At 39.5% G+C, this 17,498-nt stretch overlaps 1 protein-coding gene across 8 annotated transcripts in view; it reads right to left on the reverse strand.

Annotated features, from left to right (window-relative positions):
• The window catches only part of SYNE1 (spectrin repeat containing nuclear envelope protein 1), a 407,591-nt gene that overhangs the window by 280,289 nt on the left and 109,804 nt on the right, over window positions 1-17,498 (reverse strand). For all 8 annotated transcript variants that reach the window (XM_037051212.1, XM_037051453.1, XM_037051603.1 and 5 more), the window contains 4 exons: window positions 16,345-16,482; window positions 15,029-15,193; window positions 5,602-5,714; window positions 4,885-5,053 (listed from right to left, as the gene is read on the reverse strand). In XM_037051212.1, the coding sequence (XP_036907107.1) occupies window positions 4,885-5,053; window positions 5,602-5,714; window positions 15,029-15,193; window positions 16,345-16,482 (585 nt within the window). The remainder of the gene's footprint in view (window positions 1-4,884; window positions 5,054-5,601; window positions 5,715-15,028; window positions 15,194-16,344; window positions 16,483-17,498) is intronic.

Here is a 17,498-nt window from a genome sequence, read left to right on the forward strand (position 1 = left end):
AATACATTTTGTATCATTTTATATGTATAAGGCATTTACTTATATACTAACTATTCTTCAGGGAAATAGTGAAGAGAGACAGCCGTGAATTTCTGGGAATGAGGGTTTCCAAGATGAATACTAATAGGCTCGTTATTTTTTTGTGAGAATAAAGTAAGTCTATTATAGCCTGGTTAATTCATTATTTAGCCTTATGTGCTACTTCTTTAACCTCTCTCTGCTCTCCAATTGGGGAATGAATAATTTACTGTAATTTAAATTTTGAGTAATTCAACCAAACAAGCAAGTCGTGATTTGATTGAAAGTGGGAAATTATATCTCATATTCAAGACATTATAAGAAATTAAAAAGGTAAATATATCTGGCAAAATTTTAAAAATGGTCTTGAATTTTGGCACAAATTTCAAGAAGCTAATGGTAAAATAATTGTTCCAAGTGTGGAAGAAATGAGAAACTGTGCCTTTACTGGACAGAAACTTTCCATTATGCTTTGGCTAGAGTAGTTTGCAAATAAAACATAAATGAAGAAGAGAAAAGAGTTTATTTCCAGTTTTACTTTTGGTACAAGACTGGAAAGGGGATTTTTAAGAATATTATAAATATTATAGAGTTTCATTAAAGTGTTTTTGAACTTTCCCATGAGGAACCTAAACAATTAATTTTTAAAGAATGATACCTTATTATTTTAATTTGAATTGTTCTATTTATTTGGGTTCTGTTTTCTGCATATTGAATAAATCCACTTAGTAACATGAATTATTTTGCCTATTAGGATCACTTTAGCAGGAAGATTCCTGAATTCCCTTTTTACTATGAGCTCTCTACACACAGTCTCTCCAAAGAAGGCCAAAGTGACAGGCCCTGGCTGGTGTACCTCAGTGGATTGAGTGCTGGCCTGTGAATCAAAGGGTTGCTGGTTCAATTCTCAGTCAGGCCACATGCCTGGGTTGTGGGCCAGGTCCCCAGGTGGGGGGTTTGCAAGAGGCAACCACACATTGATGTTAAAAAAAAATAATAGTGACAGAGTTAATTTATTTCTTTCAAAATAAGGTTTATGCTTGAATATGAAGTTGAACCAATAAACTGTGTGAGTCAATAGACATTTAAAAAAACTAAGATACCTCTCTGTGCCAATAAATTCAAAGTCTTAGACTGCATTTCCACTCTCACAAAAGAAGTATAGATACAATAAAGAACTCATCTATTTTACTTAAAGGGAGATAAACCAGATCATTTAAGATTTCAGAAACAACTTTGAGGAGTACTTTGATCAGAATTGCTTATGTACACGAATAAAACAATTACAAACAATAAATGTTCACATTACTTTTGTTGTAGCCACAGTCTACAATTCCAACAGCTCTTCTTTTGTGTGAAAGAATGAAATTCTATTCTATTTATTCCATCAAAAACTTGAAGAATGTGTTATCTAACATAGTCACATCAAGACCAATTCTGACCGTAAGAACCAAACCAATCATCTTCTGATTGCCGTTAAAGGATGCAACATCTTATCAGCGTGTGGCCTAAATCAATTAATAAGTATTTGTGAAATATTTCCAAAAACTTCCTAAGTACTTATCAGCTGCATACCAGCTGCAATATTTTCTTGTACCACTTTGTAGAAGAAAAAGAAAGCACATTCTCTAATTTCCTAACCTTTAAAAAAATTTTTTTTTCAGATGAGTAAAATTGAATTGAGTCTATTTCTGTTTTGTTTGTTCATTTATTTTGTTCTTTAGGAAGTGAAATTGTATGGTATTGTTCTTTCTCTGCCTGACTTAGTTCACTTAGCAAAATACCCTCTAGATTCATCCATTTTATAGCAAATGGTGAGCTCATTATTTTAAACGACCAAGTAATATTCCATGTGTGTATGTATCACCTCCTTTTATTCACTTGTCTAAGGATGGGCACTTGGGTTTCTCCCATATCTTCGCTGTTATAATTGCTGCAATGAACACATGCAGAATCTAAAGACCAAACTAAATGAACAAAGACAATAGAAACAGACTCATAGAAAGTGATGATTGCCAGAAGGGGGAAGGGTCGGAATGCCTGGGTGGAAAAGGCGAAGAGAGGGAGAAGTACAGATTGGTAGTTACAAAATAGTCATGGGGAAGTAAAGTTCAGCATAGGGAATACAGTCAATAGTATTGTAATAACTCTGCATGGTGCCAGCTAGGTACTTAAAATAAATATTGGGGGACCAGTCTGTGAAGTACATGATTATCTAACCACTGTGCTGCACAGCTGAAACTAATATGTAATAATTTTGAATACCAAATGTAATTGAAAAATAAAATTGTAAAAAAGATTGAATTGAGAATTCAGACTAAGGCAAAGATAATTATGGAAGTTTTATATCCTGAATCTTACTTTGGTTATTGGATAATGTAGCAGCATATGGCTCATTACAATAATTTTTTTAAGAACCAAGAAGAGAATTGAATTTAAAAACCTGATATGTATAATTTTATGTGAAAGTCTTCACACTCTTTGAAATAGTATGTTTTAAAGAGTGTGATTTTCCCACAAACTGCAAAAGAATGAGAGAATCTACAGGGTACCAAGGAAAATGCTGTCAGTCTTCGTTCCTTTGAAAATTCTTATTATTCTATTATTCTAAAGTTTGTATGTGTTCTATTACTATAATTATCATTACCAATTTGGAGAGAAGTAAGTCTTCCAGAATTTACGTATTTTATGAAGTCATGTGGGTAGTAGGTAGCTGAGCCGTGATTCAACACATTTCTATGTGACTGGTGTCCAAGTTACCAAAACTCCCCACTTGACCTCACTCTGCCCCAAATCCATGTTGTGTGTAACAGAAATAAGAGAAACTATCAGGCCTCTGAACGAAACTGTCACACATTGTCAATAAGGATCAACCTCAAATGGAACTAGTATCTATGTGAGTTACAATCTTTTAGTTCTCTAAGCTACAAGCGATCATTTGAATGATTTGGTCTCTTAAGTTGAAAAAAAAAAACTTTTTTCACAGCCAATTTTGTTAGATGGTAAAGTTTAGCACTTAAGCACAAGAGCTTTTGCGTAGAAAAGACCTGGATTCAAATCCGGATTCCACTCCTTACCAACTGTGCCAGCGCGAGCACTGAGCGTTCAACCTCGTTTCCTCCACGAAACCACGTGAAATGCCCCGCCCACAGGGTTGCCACTGGGAGAACGGCACATGCAAAGCCCTTGGCATGCGACGAGTTACCTTCCAAAATCACTCAGACCATTAAAAAATACCGTGAAACCTTCTTCGGAAAAGAAGTATGAGTGATAAGTAGGTATTATTCACGAGGAGATCAGAATAGTAGAAGGAGATCAGAATAGTAGGAGATCACAATGTGTTCATGGAAACCTGTTGTTTGTAAAGTATGTAGCAATTTTACAAATAACTGTGACTTTGGAAGCAGTTTAAAATGAGCAGTTTGGTGAACTTCTCTACTTTATGGAGCAGGCAGAAAGTACTGCTTTTTTGCTTGTTTGTTTTTTTAATCATTTGTAACAATTCTCCACGCACAAATCCTTTATTTGAGAAGCTCGGAGAAATGCTAACATCCTTGCGTTGGAACATTAGCCTGGTACGAGGTTCTATTAGGCATTTCAGTCGGGTTGGCTGTCCTTAAACAGCTATAACAAAGACGGATCCTGAATAATTACCTACTGAGCTCAGAGTGTATCATTTGATATGGCTAAACCCATAAATACAAATGTATATCTGTCATATTTAAAAGTCTAATACAATTTCTTAAACTTAAAAATTTGGATTTTTTATTAGTTTCCAAAATAACTAAAAAATGAATGAGGAAGCATATAATAGATTTCATATATTTTTGACAATTATTTCTGTGACCATTGTATTAAATCAAGAGAAAGATTTAACTAACAACATGTTGAACCTTTTTTTCTCCCCAAATGCATGCCGTCCATTTATCACTTACAAAATGAAATTAAAATGTAGCAAAATATATGACGGTTCTGGGGTGCTTCTCCCATGAAGCCATGGTTACAACAGGTGTCAGTCACACCAATCACGGAGTCACTGTAACCAGTTCGGTTAAAAACAGGCCTGTATTTTCAATTTATCAATTTATCACTTAGAATCTGTGATTAAACATAAATGGAACAATACAGAACTGAGATGTCCTGTTAACACTCATTCTGTGAGAAAATTTGTGTTGCTAACAAATCTGTGGGGGTTCGTGTTTAAGAGAAATAAGGTGCCTTTAGTAGTTTCAATTCTTTGCCTGTAAATGGAAACTGCTAGTTTCAGAACAACCTAATTCCTGATGAATACAGGGTTACTGTTCTATGCAGATAAAGAGTTATCTCTACTGATAGCCCACAATATTAGATAATCTTTAAAAATTAAATTGGTACAGATATTTACAGACAAAATTTTACTTTTCCGCAGGGCATACAGGGAGCAAAAATGCTTAGGGAATAACCATAAAAAAGATGGGTTGGATCTAATGTAAAAAATTGATTTGGAATACTTGAGAATTGTTCTCAAAGATTAGATTTTAGAAGACATAAAAATAATCTTACGTATTTTACTCTGTTTCAGTGGTGAGCTCACAGTCACAGTTGTGGCTATGCAATACAAAAACTTTTCTCTTTTAAGCAGTAAAGTCAGTCACAGTGGTTCAATATGATTAATGCAGCAAACCCTTTCATATTTCTGAAGACTATACATGTATATTTCAGATTGTTGTCCATGGCCCTCAAACTTACAGTAAATCCATTTAACACACCGGTACCTTTCATGGCTAAATTCATGACTCAATCAACAGTGTCACATAAGCTGGTAGGAATTCAGTGCTAAATCCATGGGTCCTTTGATTTTCCTATCAAAACCCCAGGGAGACTTACGACATAGTTCTTCAGAAGCAGCTCCACTGTCTCCCTCCTCCCGTACTTGATTATCCAAGACTTCAGCTTGGACTCTGCAAGGACCAGCAGTGAGAGCAGACGGTACTTCAATTCTAGAAATTCCATTTTCATTAAATGTAGTTCTGATGTGGAAGAAACAAAATGAAACCTAGAAACCAAACACCAAGAATTCACGGGATGTAACTAGTAGTAACAGAACGGTGCTTACTTAATCTGTTACAGTCAGTGTTAAATGGAATGCCGGCACAGGGTCTTCCGAACTCAGGCTGATCCATTGCTATTCCGAGTTCTGAGTCTTTTTCTGGCTCTGGGGTTAAAGGTAAATCATGATTGATTGAAGTCTTTGATTTAGTTCTTTCCCTCGCCAGCACAGCACTCCTGTTTCTTTTATAAACTGTTCTTGCAATATTACATAATGTTCACAGTACTGAATAAAAATACAGCTTCTGAAAAAACCATTTTCATGATTTCCAGGCTTTGAATATAATCAGGGTTACCCTTTTACATTAATAATATGTTAAATGTTGGCATTCTTAAGTACATGTCATGGAAGCCCAATTTTATTGTATCAAATGTAAGCCTTTCTGTAAAAAAAAAACAAAAAAACCAACCAACAAATTCATTAAAAAGAAAAGAAATGGGAAAAGCATTCACTGAGCGTTTTAAAAAGAGCCTCCGGTTAAGACACCCTCCTACCTCTCAGCCATGTCCTCCAACTGGTCCGGTGGAACTGGGATCCCGTTGACAGACCTGGTCCGGTAGATTTCATGGAAGGCTCTTTTGTGGGCATCTGTGTTTTGCAGCAGATCCTGGGATACAGTTTTTAAAAAAAATAAAAAAAATGAGGCAACATGTTCACAGGAGGCTTAGAAGCATAATTTTCAGCCTGTACCGATGACTCAACGTGTTCAACAATTTGGTGCTGCTACCACATCCACAGGCAGTGTGGTGCCTGTCATGGGCTCTGCCCTTACCCAGGAGCCCGGTGCCTGCCTGGAAGGCCCGGGCTACAGCTGTGCCTAGTGGTGATGGCATCGTTAGACACACATGCCTCTCACACGGGAAGGCATTCAATCATTTTAAAGGTACATGGTCCTAAGGAACATGGTATAATGGCCACAGTGATTTGCTGGTGCTTCTTTCCTGCCTTGAATTTTAGATATGTTGCTTTTTAAAAAGCTGAAAACTAAGCATAACTCATTTAACCCTTTCATGGTAAAAAAATATTAGACTCTATGTGATTTTATTTTGAATGCATGCAAGCTCTCATAAAGTGATCTCTGCTTGCCATCTACAGTCAGTCAATTATATTACAATATATTATGAAAATGCACTTCTGGTTAGAAGTTGTCAAATAAATACAGGGCATTTCCCATTGACATCATGGGTTATGTTCATAAATATTCTTTGCAGACTGCATAGAACTTCTTAAGAGAACTCTATGATTTGAATGATTTATTTAGGTGAATTTGAATCTCCCTTGCTTTGCTTTCTGAATGTTTTACTGCCAACAGACCTATGTATATAAAGACGGACATAAATTTCACAATTCTTAGCCAATTTCAAAGAAAGACAGAGGTGAAAGTTTCATGCCCTAGTTTCTAGAGCTGAGTTCATTTCCTGATAGCAGGACAAAGTACTCAATAGTTTGTCACTTGGTGAAAAGTAAGGCTCATTAGCCCCAAAGTAAGACTCATAAGAATGATACATTTAAATTAACATTGTCTCTCTCACACCAGGATTTAGTGAATTAATTAGAAAAAAGAGTCCAAAAAGAGCCTAAAGCCATATGAGAACCACTTGCTGGAAGGGAAAAAACTGAAAGCTGTCACGTCCTAAATTAAAACGTTGAAGTTATATGTGTTTGTTCACCTAAGTGAAATTAATTTTTTGTGGGAAAGACATTGATTTTGACAGTGTAGAAGAAGCCAGGGGCAAACCACTTCTATCCCGATGTATTCTGCCATGACTGCATTTTGACCTGCCTTGAATCTGCAGGCATCTGCCCAGACACCCACAAATCCACTCTTGCCCAGAAAGACAGCAGCCTGTGCACCGGGGCTGATCAGGAGGGCAGAGGACTGTCCCAGAGCAGCCAGTAGCCGAGTGTTTAATTCACTATTTACCTCCTTTCCAGATCCAGACACATTTCTATGGTGAATGATCTTGGCTGAGATTCCCCTAAGTGACTTCGGGGCAAACATAGAGCCACCACCACACCCATTTCTGGTGTGTTGGGTGTGACCATATCTGTGACTACGCTGGGGCACCTGAAGGTGCAGTTGCCTCCTAAGAAGTTTTCCCTATTGTAGTTTCGAGTGTCTAGTTCATTGAAAACATCTTGACAAGCTATGGAAAGAAACCACAACATTTTCAAACATATGACAGAAGAAGTACAGCTGGCGTGACGTCACTGGGTCTTCTGAGAGGCCACCTCACCACAAAACAGCCAGGTGCTGGGCACAGCACATGACATTAATTCGCTGGTGAGTTCATGGGAAGGGAGGGAAATCTTCAGGTCTCCTGCTCTCAGTAAAACATGACGCTGAGAACACTGACCCTGAGATTCCCACATTTAGCCAGAATCCTCTAAGGTGCTGATGTTGGTAGCAAATGCAAATAGAGAAGGAGGAAAGCAAGGTCTCCAAACACAAGAAACAAGCCTCCATGAGTGAGAACAAGCAGACACGACAAACTTACAGTCTTACAAAAATCTGAGTAATTTAATACTTGACGACAACCACTTGTAAATTAAGAAGAAAACCATCTAGGTAAAGTGTTCTTAATTCCTTCCACTGATTAAAAGGAGGTCAAGGTATTAATTTTCAGTGTTGTTTAGGATCTATGGCATAATCACCAGGGTGCTCACACTGTGCCACCAGAGTTTATAACTTTCAAACCAGTAGAGGAAAAACATGGAATAAGAGAAACAAGCAAGCAAAGGAACAAACAAATATTCTTCAATCAAGTTAAAAAAAAAAACAGCAAGAAAGTAGGAAATAAAGTAGGGCAAATAGAAAGCAAGGGATCAAATGGTAGAAGCAAAGTCATGTATATCAGTAATTATAAATAAATGTAAATAGAACATAAAATCGCTAGTTAAAAGGTACAGATTGTCAGATCAGACGAACAAATAAAATAGGACCAAATAAAACAGAGTTATCTGCTTCTTACAAGAGACACAGTGAGAACATGGTAGGTTAAAATTAATAGCATGGAAAAACATCATGCTAGGAAAATGCGAATGAAAGGAAGCTGGTCTAAGTGTATTAAAATCAGACAGATTTCATTATGGAGATCTTTCAAAGTTATTAACTGCCTAATGATGGAACTTTCAATTTGCTCGAAGATATACTCATCCTGAACCTGAAAGCATCTAGTGAGCCTCAAAAAATATAAAATAAAAAGTTACAGAACTACAAGGAAAAACTGACAAATCCACAAGGCCATGGGAGGGAACAGCATACCTCTCCTTGACTGAGAACAAAGGGGACAATTGGGACAGCAGGTCGGGGTGACAGAGGGAACAGGAGGGAGGGACTGCAGATCTGTGAGCCTGGTGGGCCTTTGTAGGAACTTTTGGTGTTTTTTTTAGTAGATAGGAACCAGTGAGAGTTTTGAGCCAAAGGGTGAACTNCTGACAAATCCACAAGGCCATGGGAGGGAACAGCATACCTCTCCTTGACTGAGAACAAAGGGGACAATTGGGACAGCAGGTCGGGGTGACAGAGGGAACAGGAGGGAGGGACTGCAGATCTGTGAGCCTGGTGGGCCTTTGTAGGAACTTTTGGTGTTTTTTTAGTAGATAGGAACCAGTGAGAGTTTTGAGCCAAAGGGTGAACTGAACTGAACTGCATTTTAGAAGGATAGCTGTGGCCATTCCACTGAAGATACCCCTTCCTTGATAGACGGCTTCCTTTGGCCACAAAGACAACAAACACAGTGGCTGGTCCCCCGAACTGACAGCTCCTTCTTGAACACTTTGGCTGGTTCTTCTTCTGCTCTTTGCTCTCTTAATATTAGATTCCTTCAGGGCTAAGTTCTTGATTCTTTTCTCTGTCTATATTTCCTTATTTAATTTCTCTGGTCTCAAAGCACTCACTCTCCCTCTATATGCCCATGATTCTGAGTATTTATCTTCAGTCTTCACCCTGTTGTGAGCTCCTGTTTCTCTTCTCCTACTGCCCATTCTGTGTGTCCACATAAATGAGAAAACGTCTCATGCTCACCATGCCCCAAACTGAACTTTTGATCTTTTCTCCCAAACCGGCTTCATTCTTTCTCCATCAATGAAAACTCCATTTTCTAGTTGCTCAGTCCAAAAATCACAATGTCATATCTGGCTCCCCTTCCTTCTCAATCAGTATTTAATGCTGAAAATTCTCTTTGATCTGATCTCAAAATATATTCAGAATCTGAGCGTTTCTCACTGTCTCTACAGCTCCCACCCTGGTGGTACTGACTCTACCTGGACCACGGAAACCGGCTTGGTGGCTCCTACCCTCTATCCTCAACTCCATCGACCCTCCCAGGAGCCAGTGTGACACTGCTAAAATATCGTTTCTCTGGTAAGAAAGTGGATGGGCACAGATGAAATCAACAATGCCGAACGTCTGATTAGAAAAAATCAACAATGGAAGAGAAAATCGACGGTGCCCAACGTGCAATCAAGGAGAGTGACAAAGTGCAAAGAAACAATATGGGCAAAAAGAGGGGCCTACCCACGGGTACAGAGAAGAGTGCACCAAAATAAAACAGAGTGTTTTGAGCAATTTATGACAATAATCTTGAAAACTTAGTCCAATGGAAAAATTCTGAGAAACTATGTGTGAGCAATATCGACCCAGTTGAACATTTGAAAGCCTGGATATTGCTAAAATCCATTTTTAGGAGCTAGGGACACAAGAGAGAGAAAACAAACAATGATCTTCCCCTCATGGAATTACAGTATAGGAAATCTAGCAATAAATAAGATAAATAACTAAAATAGCAGTTAAGATTAAGATAAAGGGGGAAAGGAAGTTGTAATTTCAATGGCCCAGAAAGTGTTGGCTAAAAGGTGACCTTTCAATAAACGCCCAAAGGAGGCAAAGAGGCATATAATGGGAATATCAGTGGGAGAATGTTTTAAGCCAAAGGGAGAGAACATTCCAGAAAGAGGGTAAGGGCAAAGGCCCAGAGGTAGAGACATGCTTGCCTGGTGATGTCATCTTTTCACTGAGGTTTCACCGACTACCCTACTTAAAAATGCAATACCACTTAATACTTCCTGTCCTTTAAGCTCCTAATCTAGCATTTATTCATTATGCTTAATAGTTCTTATCTTTCTCCTCCCACTAGAATTTAAGTTACATAATTTTGCTTGTGGGCATATCACAAATGCCTAGAATACTGCTTGGCACATACTAAATATTTGTGGAAATACTAGAAAGGCAGAGCCCAAGGAGGAAAAAGAAAACTAGGAAACTAAGTGAAGAAAGTGTGTCAAGGATAAAAGGATAAGTATGAGAGAATTCTGATAGGGGAGGTAAGATGAGACCTGAGAGCTGGCCATTGCGTGAGGGTCAAGGAGAACCCCCCCTTGCACTGCTAGGGAAAACTTGGCTGGAACAGGCTCTAGGAAGGACTGGGCAAGAGTGTTTTGAAACCAAAATGAAAGCAGAGATAACTCTTACCGAGAGTTTTACTATTGTAAAAGGAAAGAGGAAAAATGGATAGTAGTTAGGGGGCAAATTATAGTTATGAGAAAGAGACTTACGTAAGGTGAGAGAACTAGCAGCCTACTTTATGTGGGTAAGAAATAGCAAAGAGAGAGAAAAAGTAAAGAAGGAGGGAACTATCGGCATTGTCCTTTAGAGAAGAGAGGGAGGATGGGATGCAGTGCGTGTGTGGCCTCTGCTCGGAGCACAGATGGTCCATCCATAGTAACAGAAGTGAAGAAGGAGTATTGGAGCACAGACGCGCGTGGGTGGGATGCTCTGGTCGTGGGAGCTTGGGGAAATTCTTTTTTGATTGCTTCTATTTTCCCCCCCAAATAGGAAGCCCTGTCATCCGCTAAGAGTAAGGATGGGGGAGGAGGTGTGGAGGGCTTGAAGAGACAGGTATGAAATAGTTGTCCCGGGAATGGAGAGGGAACGGAGTCGGGCAATGCCTTTGGCGCGCCAGGCAGCATTAAGGGCCCACTTAGGTTAGTCATCATGCCTGGGAGTGTGTTTTTCACCAGCCATGGCCAGCTGCATCTGTGGGGGCGGGAACCAGGCAGAGAGTGGGCTTTAACCAGCATTGTGCTTTACCTGGAGAGGAGGGCAAAGTGCGACCCGGACAAGGCAATGAGGGTGTGTACAGGGAGGGTTGATTTGAATGACTGAGCCTCGAATTTAAACAGAGAACAGAGAGAACTAGGTGATGGCATGAGGAGGATGCAAGGCAGTAAAATAGCAGCTGAATGGATTATAGAGCACAGAGGAAGGGAAGACTTGGGATCTGGGCAACTCTGGTTGGGCAGTCAGATGCTTGAGAAGGAGATTGTGGAGGGGTTTCAGTTACTGGTGATGACAAGGAGACTGTGCCTATGCAGTGAGTGGCTAGGGTAGGGTGTGGGGCAGGATCCAGGAAACTGAGAAATTAGGAGATCGGGGTATGGGAAAGATCAGCGACAGGTGACTGAAGTTATTAAAAACAATGGCTTGTGCTGTTGTCCAGGGAATAAAATCTCCAGGAAAGGAAGGAAAGCGATCTGGGTGGGGTTGATAACCAGTAAGGACAGTTAGAGTCTGATGACTATTCTCATGATTCCTTAAGACTGAAAGCCTTACTCTGGCAAAGCAACGCTACTAACAAAACTAACATTTAGTCTACATGTATTATATGTGGGCACATTTTAAGCTGAGTGCTTAAAAACACCTGAAATATCAACTATGTGACCTTGGGCAAGGCACATAACCTTTCTCTGCCTAAAGTTTACTTATCTATAAAGTGAGAATACCTATTTTGAATCCCGAATGTCAAGTGCTTAGCAAAATTAAGTACTTAGGACTGAAACATGGCTAAATTCTCAAGTCTAAGCTAAGAGTATTGTTATTTTTCTAGATACCTGAGCATTAGGGATCTGAAAAATAGAAAAGATAATAGAGGTATGCCTGGTTTTCCAGGGTATATTTCTCTATACATGGAAGTTTAATTTTTTTAAAAAATTGAAAATTGGTAGAAAGATAAGTGAACTTCTTAAAAAATGTATTTAAAAATTTATCTGAATTCCATTTTTGAAAACTGCTTATGAATTAAGTAATGAGGATGTAATGTAATGAGGTATATTAAGAAGTGAGAATGGATAAAATCAAGAATTCTAGATTCTGATAGCATATTTAAGTTCTCATGGCATGAGCCTTAATTCTTTTTCAATTGGGATGTGAAGACAATATTCCCAACCATTCTCGCTCATACATTGATGATTCCTATATCGTGCTTTTATCAATTTACTGCGTTTTTTAAAAGATTTTATTTTTATTTATTTATCTTTAGAGGGGAAGGAGAGAGGGAGAGAAACATCAATGTATGGTTGCCTTTCGTGTGTCCCCTGCTGGGAGTTGGCCTGCAGGGAACTGGCCTGCAACCCAGGCATGTGCCCTGACTGGGAATTGAACCGCGATCCTCTGGTTCGCAGGCCTGTGCTCAATCCACTGAGCTACACCAGCCAGGGCAATTTATTGCATTTTCAAGTGAGCCAAATATATCAGAGCAGAGTAATGATAGCTAATTGATAGCCTGATTTTTCTGCTATTGAGAAAACCCATAATTTTAGTTATTAATCATGATCCACATTTCTCGCATCCACAAAGCTCAGTTTATTACGGACACCTAGTAAATATATTTTGAATGAATGAGAATTGATATTATAATTGACAATTACACTGTTTTATGATTCTATGGCTTTAAGTACCTGTGCCCCGACTTAGTAGAAGTTCCCACTTCAGTAAATTCTGGAGAGTTGCCTTGAACTTCATCTTAGCCCCTACCTGCCTCTGCTCACTTCCTACTGTCTCCTCATTCCATTCCCTCTCTTTCAGCCTAGTCCTTTCTGGCTTTCCAGATAGGGCCCAGGTACTTATCTGATAATCTTTGTCTCTGACTCCAACTCCTCCTGTTCTCCCCATTCCACTCCTTTCCTGGTTTTTATGGCTGTTTACTACATTTGGGCAGAGAGATGCTCTGGCTGACACTTAGTGGCTGGCACAGGGTCTCTCTCTCGCCACGGAGCCAGAAGTGTCAGGAAGAGCCTCGAATCATACACTCAGACACAATAAGATCATGCCATCCAATTTAAATTCATTCCCCATTGGGGCTGATGCTGCCTACAGTGTACCCAGAATCAATATTTCTGCGAAATCTCACTATCTAGTAAACAGTACAGTTAATACTGTTGGACATTTTCTCTTTGGTGGAGCATTTCAGTCAGGTGTGAGTCTATTAAATAAACAAGCACATGCCGTTTCTCAAACCTCTAGTTTGAAGACACCTCCACCAATCTCCTGGGGGCCAAAAATTGGCACATAGTAGGCTCTCAGTGCATACTGGCTGAACTGACACATCTACCTCACAACTGATATGCATCTCATATTTGATTAAAACTCCAAGGTGACTTCTTTCATATGAGACATTCACATCGGCTAAGCATTGCTTTGTTACATGATTTACACAAAGAAAAAAATTTGAATTGTACTTAGGGTGAACTGCTCATTTGTTAAGAGTGGTATTGTCTGTGTAACTGTTTTAGCTTTGTCTCCTGCTCTTCGTATACTGGGAATCTCAACATGGACACGGTCCAGGCTCTTCTATGCTTCTGAGAAAGCTGAACTTGGCCCAAACCCAGGAAATTCTTGTGACTTAATCTCTTATCCTGCATCTTCAGAGACTGAAAGTACCAACTAGCAGGCCCAGATTTTATGTATGTGCATCTCTAAGGACGGAACAAACCCCAAAGTCACACTCTCCACCAAGAGGCAGTGTATGGAAAGGGGGGTGTGTGTGTGTGTGTGTGTGTGTTGGAGGCAGTGTGGTGGAAAGGAAAGAAGACTAAGAGATAATCTGCACAACTAAAAGTGTCTGAAGGTACTGACTACAAATGAAGAAGGCCCGAGAATGAATGGCGGCAGGACCCTGCCTGGTTGCCTAGGATCACGAGACCCTGTGGTCAGCCTCGGTGGGTGAGCCAGTCTGGGTTTGGTGAGATGAGCTGAAGGGGTTGAGAGCTGAAATCCCATGACGTCTCTATGTCTCTGGTCCCCAAAAGAGTGTTCAGAGGGGCGTGCAATAGAATCTGTGATGAACTGACTCTATAATCTACTCCAGAATATACGACAGTTGATTTCCTTGGCAGCATCAAAAATACCAATAATATTGCAGAAAACACACATGAGTTATCAACTGCACATATGTGGCTACGCGTAGAAGTCTCTCCATGTCAGTTTGTTTTCCACATTTACAGTAACCCTCCCCTGAGACCATTAGCGAGGTACACAAATTCAACTGCACAAAATGCAGGACTGTATTTACAAAATCAGCACTTTCAGTTACATTTTACCTATTGCAAGACACAAAGAGGAGGTGTTAGAACTGATACCAAGCACAACTGACCAAACAGTAAGCTATAAAAAGTCACCAATGACTAAGCGGTCACCAAGGCATAAGGCTACCACTTCCTAACACCACTGCCTGCACCACCTCCAGCCCAACCTCAGCACCTGAGGACCTGGCTTGCCTTCCTTTGAAAACAGAGGCAGGAATGTGGTCTGGAGCCAATGGCCAATTACATTATTGTATAAATGCATATAGTCTGTGGGCTTATTTTTTGGAAAATAACATAGCAACAGAAATAACCAAGATACCTGCAGATGAAATAGTACCGCAGAGCTATTGGAAGGTATCCCAGGAAACAATTCTACCGGATTAATGAGTACAGAAGACACACACAGCTCAGTGAACTTCTAAGAAGGCGTGACATCTGTGGGTCAGTAGAAACGGACACCTGGGAGGCCTGTGTCAGTGCAAGTTCTAAACAGGCCACACCTCCAGACCACACTACGCCTGAAGTTATGCTGGATGTTCTCTGGATCCAAGCATTTACCTTGTGTTGCTCACGTTTTCGTTGTATTGTGTTGGCCGTTTCCTCATGGACCTGCTGAATGGTTATTTCCTCCCTCAGGGCCACCTCTGCTCTGTACAACCAGGCACCTATAGTGCCCAGAGGGGCAGGGAGAGATTTATCAAGCTGTATATGCCAATCAAAGAGCTGAAACACAAAAGTGGAAAACCAGAATTATCTCTCATTCAAAAGGCAGTTGCTAAAATTCCCCCATAGGGTTTTAAAGCCTACATAAAACTTTGTTACTAATTTCAGGTTAATTTCATAAATATCGAGTAAGGAATTATTTGTGTTCTGCATCATCCAATGCTTTGAGAATGGGGAGGAAATTACAATAATAAGCCAATTTTGAGGAAACAAAATTCATCTGAGATGTGAAATGCTAGTACTAGGAGCTTAAGCTGTGTCCTTCTTCTAGGAAGAGCAGGAAGCACCCACAGACTTCCTGTTTGGCTCTTCCCCTTTGACAGGAAAGCGGCTGGGTCTGCTGACACGCTGGGAGGTAGGAGTTTACACACCAGCTCGTGTGTCTGCCCCACAGCACAGGTCCCTAAAACCAGGGTCATCTAGACACCTCCAGGGGAAGACAAGTATTCAGGATTCTTTTTGTAATAACACAACTCTCTACCCACGTGGGTGTCTTCCCCTCTCTTCAGTTCTCCAGCACCATTTCCCAGCTTGATGAAATGCCAAGAAGAATGGGCTAAGGTGCTTGCAAACGAAGCTATTATTTGATAGAGTTTATTGGAAAAATAGATTATAAAAATGACAAAATAGGGTAAGTTCAAGGCAAGTATTCCAATTCATTATAGAAATGTCTGAGGTTTGGAAATCTTGGTCTTTAAGTTTGCAAAGTATTAATATTGAAGTTACCGAGCAGTTTTCCTTCAGGTTCTTGCAAGACCAGATAAAACGATATGCTAAATTAAAGAATATAAAAAATGAATGTGAATATAAGAAGATTATTAACTAGTAATGGAACATGATGATGGAAAATGGAGACCACGTCAAGGCTCCAATCCTAAAAACCCCAGAGTTAACTTGTATAAAGCGAGAAGTGACCAGACGGTTGTCCAAGATTTCGGTCTGTCGTCTGGCCCACGGTGGCATTACAGGTAGGAAAAAAGTTCTTATATAAGTACTTTCATTAGCTTAAAGGACAAAGATGCTCCAAAGGTAAGCTTTCCCTACCTCAGGCAGGAGGACCTGATGCGACATCACTGCGTAGAAAAGAATGATGGAAAATATTCTTGACTGACTTACCCAATCCCTAATGAAATAATCGTGGGAGAACTTACCCTGGAGGACACTCTGTCCCAGGACTGTTTTATCAATGCTTGGTCAAGTGACAATTTACCATCTTTATGTAATGGTTGTATTAAGTGCTCAATCTGTTTCCCCTTTATCTCATATTGAACTCTGAAGTGCTTAAATGACTAAGGGAGGAAAAACAGCAACAACGTGGCAATGAGTCAGAAAAAGCAACAGCAAAGGAAACCACACTTCCTAAATAACAACCCCTCGTATTTGGATAACCCTTCATATATGTTGTCAATAATAATAGAAACAGACATGATACTAATCACGGCTACCGTTCATCATGCCCTGACAATGAGACTGGCTCATGCTACATGCTTTCTACACATCCTCTCCCCTAGGTTTTGTATGAAATTAGCCCATCCTAAAATAGGATTCCCCACCCAAATGGGAAATGAAAATACCACGTGCAGTTATGTTGAAGAACATGAGGATGGCTCTACAGAACCTAACGAATAACACATCTGAAAGAATTTCTAAGTCTTAGAGAGTAAACAAATGTGTGACTCTGCAGGAGGAACACTGGGGGGAGATGCTGAATAAATACTTTACCACAGTTACCTCCTAGTCTTCTAACTTAATGTAATGAAAAATACCAAAATATAAAATCAGTCCTCAATTTTATCGTCCAAAATTCCATGCTTGGGAAAACTGAAAAATACACCATTGATTGAAAAATAGAAACAGATAATGTTGATGGCAGAATAAACCCACCAACAAAAAAGACTGTTCCCTGTGTTCAGATTTCAGGTGATCTCTCACCCTGTTTTATGAAACTGGTGACCATATTTGGCCCTAGAGGAGTATTTCTGCTTGACACTTCCTAATCCTTTGGTTCTCATGTATAAAATAATATCTGTAGATCAGGTAACTTTACAACTTGCAGTTTAGTTTTTAATAATTTATGCTAAAAGTAAAACTCACTAATGGACTAAATAAATATATTCAGTCTGTCCTTGCATTTCTATTCTCAATGAACTGGTTTAACATTTTTTAAGTGGGGTTCATCCCCAAAAATTGTATTTTGGGGGAAAAATATCACATTGGATTTCGAAGCAAAAAAGCATACACTACATATAAGCACATGTTGTTCACTTTGCCAAGTTCATCAAATACAATGTTGATGACATCATCC

Source organism: Sturnira hondurensis, unplaced genomic scaffold, assembly GCF_014824575.4.
Source record: "Sturnira hondurensis isolate 20B ecotype Veracruz unplaced genomic scaffold, ASM1482457v3 Scaffold0000167, whole genome shotgun sequence".
Lineage (NCBI taxonomy): Eukaryota > Metazoa > Chordata > Mammalia > Chiroptera > Phyllostomidae > Sturnira > Sturnira hondurensis.